General features: G+C 34.1%; 1 protein-coding gene across 1 annotated transcript; it reads right to left on the bottom strand.

Moving 5' to 3' along the window:
* Nucleotides 1-501: 501 nt before the first annotated feature.
* On the bottom strand, nucleotides 502-6,645 carry LOC120624778 (sorting nexin-29-like). Its single transcript, XM_039891508.1, has 11 exons — nucleotides 6,554-6,645; nucleotides 6,091-6,257; nucleotides 5,447-5,574; nucleotides 5,122-5,263; nucleotides 4,937-5,040; nucleotides 4,120-4,852; nucleotides 3,920-4,043; nucleotides 3,175-3,348; nucleotides 2,957-3,097; nucleotides 1,597-1,724; nucleotides 502-946 (listed from the first exon to the last, which is right to left on the bottom strand). The coding sequence occupies exons 1-11, from the start codon at nucleotides 6,554-6,556 to the stop codon at nucleotides 856-858; spliced, it is 1,935 nt and encodes a 644-aa protein (XP_039747442.1). The 5' UTR covers nucleotides 6,557-6,645; the 3' UTR covers nucleotides 502-855.
* Nucleotides 6,646-7,234: the final 589 nt, after the last annotated feature.

The raw sequence follows: 7,234 nt of genomic DNA, 5'->3' as shown, positions 1-7,234 counted from the left end.
TATGAGTAAATAATGTTACGAAAGTAAAATAAATAGATTACGATGCCAAATCTGTTGGGACACAAATCTGTAGACAGTCAAAAAAATGTCGTTCAGACATTGACATGTCGTAGCTTAGCTAACGATGCGGTGTAATTCAAATAAGCAGTGGCGTGCATAGAGGGTATGAACGGGGTATGTAAATGATATAAAATGAAGAAAATCTCCAATCCGAGTTATAAAAAACTTAAGGATTAGCATTGTAAGAGTTATTAAAAGCCTACCCTTAAGTATTTATATCTCGTTAGGGTTATTCAAGGATACAATCTAGGGTTATTCAAGGGGCGGATAAACAAATTCCTTAAAAGCGGGCAACGCATCGGTGGCTCCTCTGGTGCTGCAGATGTTTATGGGCGGCGGTGATCACTTAACATCAGGTGACCCACTTGCTCGTTTTCCCGGTAGTTATATAAAAAAAAAAAAAACACGTACTCGACATTTTCTTCATTTTATATCATTTGCATACCCTGTGTACATACATACCCTCTATGCACGCCACTGCAAATAAGCATAGTTTTTAGGACATATATAAATCGCTCCTTATTATTTTATACAGAACTCGTATGACTAACCTGTCTAAAAATAAAGGGGGCTTTATTACCTATTTGAGTTTTGCATAATATGGTAAGAGAGTTTTCTGTATGTGGCCGGAAAACCTTAGTAATTTCACTAGCGCGGTAGGCATTTTTAGCTAACGACGATGCTTACGAACAGTGCAAATAGCGCAAAAAAATGGTACTATTTTAAGAGCTGTCAATTTAGTTTAGATAAGAGATTTGTGTACAACATAATTAGCACCTTTTATGAGTCCTAAAATCACAGTGCATTAAACGTTGACACAGAGTCGTTGGATTGTTGACGAGTTAGTGTATGACTTGCGCCATTGTCTTTGGTGGTAGACGACATTCTGAAACAAGATATTATTCATTAGATTTGTACGCGGTTTCGCTCCCGTGCTCTAACGTAAACGTAGTAGGTTAGAAATTCATAGGCGTGAAAAGGTTTAGCAGTATTGAGGTGAATACGCTTTCGCTCTGGAACTGTGTATTTGTCCGGGACAAAATGTATCCCACGAAAAACATTCTTTAAAAAAACCAGCCATGTCTCGTTCAAGCTGCTTCTTTATCTCTTAAAAGTAATGAAATCTAGATTTCTTTATTATTATAGTCATATACTAGACTACATAAAATAAGTAATTCATTGAAAGGAAATTGGATACAATTTTACAATAAATTACTTATATTGGAGATGTCTCAGATTGTGCAACACATGCATTCAGCATTGACAATGCTGAAAGCGGTTAGCACCAGCTCTCCGGCGGTCTTCTCCGAGCGGGATTGTTTAAAGTAGGCCTATTGGAAATAATTGCAAACGAATATTTTAAACTGTGTTACGGTAATTTTATAAAGTGGGTAAAAAATTAAACTTGTGTTCATGACATTTAGTTGGTGGGTATTTTGATATAAATACGGGTGCATTTTCCATACAATGCAGTCCTACATGGACTCGAACGATGCACCTCCCGGTGTCTTAGTCGTTTATCAACTGATACGTTACCCGAAGAACGGCAGCAACGTGACAAGCTGCGCCCTGGTTGTGCAGTTGCGCAACTCGGGCAGCACGAGCAACACGTGTCGCAAGTATGCCTGCAACGCGGCGCGGCGCTGTTCAACCAGCTGGGCGTCCTGTAAAGGGCCCACAGACCAAAGTCAACTAACGGGAAGTAGGGATGAAAGTAGTTCTTGCCCTTATAAGTTATGTACAATTAATGAATTTCTCAATGACTTGACTTGGCAGCATCCGGCTCCGCTTTCATCTCACACAAGATTGAAAAAAATTAAAGTTAAAACTTTATAAAACAAATATAATACGACAATACACAAATCGCAATCTAGCCCCAAAGTAAGCTTTAGCTTGTGTTAGGAGTACTAAGATGACTGCAGAATAATATACATAAATACTTATAATATTTATACTTATAAACACCCAGACACTGAAAATCATTCATGTTCATCACACAAACATTTTCCGGTTGTGGCAATCGAACCCACGGCCTTGGACTTAGAAAGCAGGGTCGCTGCCCACTACGCCAATCGGCCGTCATAATGTTAATTGTTAATGATAGAAAAGAGCAACTGCGGAGTTTCTTGTCGGGTTCTTCTCGGTAGACACACAACCAACAGACAGACTTGACGTTTCAAAAGTTTTTATAGAGCAAACAATTAAAAATTTATTCTTTTCATGTAGGCTCAATGCATTTTTGCAATGAATAAGGAATATAAAGATACGGCCTTAAGATACTATAGTCATATACAGTGGCGTGCACTTCATATATGCACAAAAGCACTGCATACCCTAAAATTTATATATATCTCGTATAGCAGGAGGATTTTTGCCGTTTTATGCAATTTTCCTGCTGTATGCATACCCTACCGTAAGAAACCGGGTGCACGCCACTGGTAATATAGCTTGAGAGTGCTAAATCGATATTAAAGTGTCAACGTTTGATGAGTATGTAGTGTATTGACATAATTTCTACAAAACCAACATGACCAATGTCATGGCTAGTCATGGTGTTTTGTTGAAACTGTGTATACCTATCATTTTTTAACAAAATTTTAAGTTTTATTACCTTTATGATGTTTTTAAAAACAATTTACACTGGTCTGGTCCAATGGAGAGCCTCGGGCGTGGCTAGTTACCACCCTACCTACAAAGACGTGCCGCTAAGCGATTTAGATTAGCGCCACTGACGAGGTCATTCAAGTTACTAAGAGTCTAAATAATTTTAATAACTAACACAAGTGATGTTTTAAATGTTTCCTTGACGGATCTGCATATGGATATTTTATTACATCACGATATGATTACAGGCCTTTTTCAAAATTACTATCGCATTAAGTGGATAATTACTTACCCGTTTTCGCAGTGTTTTCTTTGGCGGAAATTTGTAATTGGTGATGTCTGGATGACATTTTTTGAGTTGTGTGTGTAGTTCGTAGAATTTTGCGTATCTATGATACACATTCCATTCTTCTTGTCCTATTTTAAGAAATATCTGGAAGATGTAAATAAAAAATGATAAAAACTTAACTTAATAAACAAATCAATGAATAAATAACAATTATACAGCACCTGATACACATGATACGAATGCGTTTTTTTTCCAACTAAAAAAGCACTAGGTATGTGAGCTTTTACATTGGATTCTGGTAATTCTAAAATTTCTAAACCAGAATTTTCTAAATCCTGCAAGCGTTTTTGTAAGTGATGATTAAATTCCATTAGTTCAGCGTGCATCTCCGCCACCTATAAATAAACATATTATAAAAGAAAAACCCTGTTTGACGGTCTTTGCATATTTTCATCCTAATCAATGTCCAATGTTATTAAAACCAAGTATATCTAACTATAACCTAATAATCTATATAGATAATAATCTATAAAGAATCTTATGATATTTATTATTCCCACACAACTCCAATATTTTTTAAAGGCCTACGTTTTAGAGCGAAGGGCCTTGGCAACCTTGAACCCATCACTGAGCGAGAAAGAATTAACAGGTTTACATTATTGTTAAGGCCAGAACAATACACAATAACTGGACGGACAGCTTATAAAAAGGCTTTTCTAAAAAAAGTTGTTAAAATAAAAACCAATTATAAATTTCTTCAACTGAATACTAATTTTTGGTACAGTTCTTCTCGTACGTCTCCTGTCCGCCACAAAATTAATTGCTGTTTTTCCATAGAACTTGTTTGCTTAAATTTTTTTTTGTATTATTTTAATTAAATTTTTGTTCATACCAAGTCCGTAAATGTGACATTCTATGTATTTTTGAATGTAATTTGAATATATTCGCGCATGTTTGCTTTATTACCTGCACTAATTTTCTCTCATATTGATTAATTTCTTCCTCATGGCCATTGCTACTTTTAAGTGCAATACCCAATTCTACAGCTGACATATAACTTCTAAGTTGATCCTTTAACCTGTCATTCTCTCTGAAAATAATAAATAATGTTGTAACATAATTTTCTAGACAAAAATTGAATTAAACTGAAATTTAATAAAACTCACTTGCTTAAATCTAATACAACTTTTTCTAACTTGTGTATTTTCTCTTTACTTGTGGCTTCAAATTGGTTATACATTAATTGGAGATTCATGAAATCTTTCTCTCTATTTTCCAAAACAGAATTAAGACTCTTATCATCATGTTCATCTTCTGTAAAGCACAGTTCTAAGCAGGATGTGCTTCCGTCAATGCTGCCAGCAACTTCTTCACTATCACTTTCTGATATCTTTATACAATTTACACTCAGATCTGACAAATCATCTTTAACAAAATTATTCTTATCTATACTGCTCTGTGAACTTGAAAATATTTCCTTGGCACTTTCTGACAATTTTGAAAGTATTTGCAAAGGGCTATCAATGGATTTAACACTGTCAGGGAAGAAGTGTCTTATGCCACTTTTACAATCAGAACTTGTTGGTTCACTTACAGAAACAGTTTTTACAACAACCTTTGCATCTGGAGAGTTAAGACATGTTGCAGGTGCACTATTCCAAGAAAATTCACTTGTACTTTCTACAGGTTCAATAGATTTTTGTAGTTTTGTGTCATTATTTTTTTCAACTTTATCAAAAGATATAACCTGTCTTAGGGGCTTTCTTTTAGAATTTGTGGATGTTTTTACTGGTGTTGGCAGTGGTATCACAAGTTCTGCTTTATTTACATAATTTAACTGTTGTGACTCGTTCAGTTCTGGTCTGTCAATTGATAACGCAAACAAAACAGTTGATAATGCTACAACACAAAAACAATGTGGATTAAAAAAAACCTGCACTTATGACACCATAGCACACCATAATAATTTATTTGATAAATTACCTGCAGCTAAACCAGGAAGTAAGCTTGATTCTAAACTTCTGAGAAATGCCCCTTCATCATAATATTCTACAAGTAATCCATGGGATATCCAACTTTGCAAGTATCTGATTTTTAAAATAAAATAAATTTAATAAACGTACCTCTGTAGGTAGAATATCAAAAGTAGTAACTTAAAGTGGACTTACCTTTCCATTGATCTTTCATTCAGTGAGGCTCGAAGGAATGCTCTGAAGTACCCTAATGGAGTGTTTATATGGGAAAGGATTTTGAACCTCTCTTTTTCGTGTTTTGTTAAATGTAGACAACTGTAGCTCCATAATGAATTGCCTACAATATATGAGCATTTATACTAAATATGATTTATAACCTGTCTGATGGACTAATACTTGACATTACAATTTAGATTAAAAAGTACCAATAACAAAAAGATTGGTTACATATAAAGACAGGCAAGCTATACTTTAATAAAAGACTTTAATATTTAACAAATATTAAAAATAAAAAACTTACCAATGTTAACTATGTTAAAGGTAAAGCTAAGACCAGCAGACACAAAATTTTGTAAAGTTGAATTCGAAAGATTTGTCTTTAGTCCATGACTGAGGATTTTTTCCCATTTTTCACATAAATTTACTATTCTGTAAATAAATATTACTAAAACATTTCATGTCACATTACATTTTAGAAAAATCAGGCACTCCTAAGTATAAAGCCAGAAATTTATAAAACATTTTAGTTTGCCTCATCAGAATACCTTATCATAATTATTATTAATCTATTCCTGATCATCACCAAATAATTTTGAATTAAAAACATGATCATGATGACTGTACTGATGAGGTACTTTTTCAATAATTTACATCATAAATTTGCCACTCAGTGTAGAAGTCATGCAGCTCAAATTAAACAACTACTTGTCTCACTTCATGTTGTCCAACTAGACAAATCTCTCTGATCTACATAGACCCTGATCCCAATCCTGTAATGTGTATTTTCACTTATCATCCGCCCTAAACACAAAGGTCAGCGGGATCTGGTAGGTTAATCAAATAAAAAACCATCATTAATGTGAAGCATGAGAATTAGAAATTCTATGTTATGAGCCTTACCTTTTAAACAAAAGACAAGAAATAAATAAATAATAATAATTAAACCTTATGTCATCTTCTGTAGCCAGTTCAGATTTTCCTCCAAAACGACTTTGGCAATTATCAACACAAATTTGCAAATCGCGGAGTGCGTTTTTGCCACTTTCTATTCGCTTTTTTACTTCATCTTTGTTGTCTATAACGTTAGCTATAGTATTCAGTAATTTACTATTCTGAAATAATAACAATTTATTATAACACAAGTTTTATAAAGTATTTGTTGCATGCAATCTTGTTCTACTATAATATTATTGAAGGCAAAGCATGATTGACTTATTTTCCTGTAGCAATGTGATTATAACAGTTGTCAATTGTCTCTGAAAATTGTATGGTTTCTGTGTTGGAGAGCAAATATTACACTCGGACGAAATTGCGGCTCCAGCTAGTGTTTATACAAAAATTTGTGAATTGTTTTCTTGGCGACTTTCGATCACTCCAATTTGATTCAATACACAACTTACTTACTTACCATTATTCATCAGTGGATTATTTTATATTTTCTTTACACGATTACCTTAAAATCAGTAAAATTAACACAATACGGCTTAAACGTAATTAAATAAATATATAAAATTATTTTTATTCACTAATTCACAGTCAAGGATTTTCTGATACTGACAACTGACAAGTGACAAATATCTACTGACAGCTAAATTTGACACTTATGTCTTCTGCGGTCTTATGCTGTAATGTTTATGCTGTAATGTAATGCGGGCTCCAGACTCCGGACTCCCTCCATAATATTGCCGCGAATTCATCGCAAAAACCATAAATCTATCTATCTATATATATAAAATAGAAAGTGTGTGGTTATGTTCCGCATAGGCCAGCCAGAATAGCCAGCCAAAGCAGTGAACAAATTGAATCCCGCTTTTTTTTTAACTTCTTTTGTGCGTGTGTATGGCACTGAACTCCTCCTAAACGGCTTCGATTCGAATACCTTATCTTATATTAATATTGTTTTCAATACTTTTTTTCTCTTATATTTATTTTATATAACTTTCGGCAAGAATTTTTTTTACCCCCAAAATAAGGACACAAGTTTTTCTGACAGCACATAATGTCCGAGCGAGAAAAACACAGTAGCCACGCGAGTTGGGGACCTGTGTTGCCAGTCGTATTTCTTATTTTCTAGTCTGTGGATTTCTGG

The sequence above is a fragment of the Pararge aegeria genome, chromosome 6 (assembly GCF_905163445.1).
Source record: "Pararge aegeria chromosome 6, ilParAegt1.1, whole genome shotgun sequence".
Lineage (NCBI taxonomy): Eukaryota > Metazoa > Arthropoda > Insecta > Lepidoptera > Nymphalidae > Pararge > Pararge aegeria.
The sequence above is the reverse complement of the archived record's forward strand: the minus strand, read 5'-3'. Positions and strand labels throughout refer to the sequence as shown.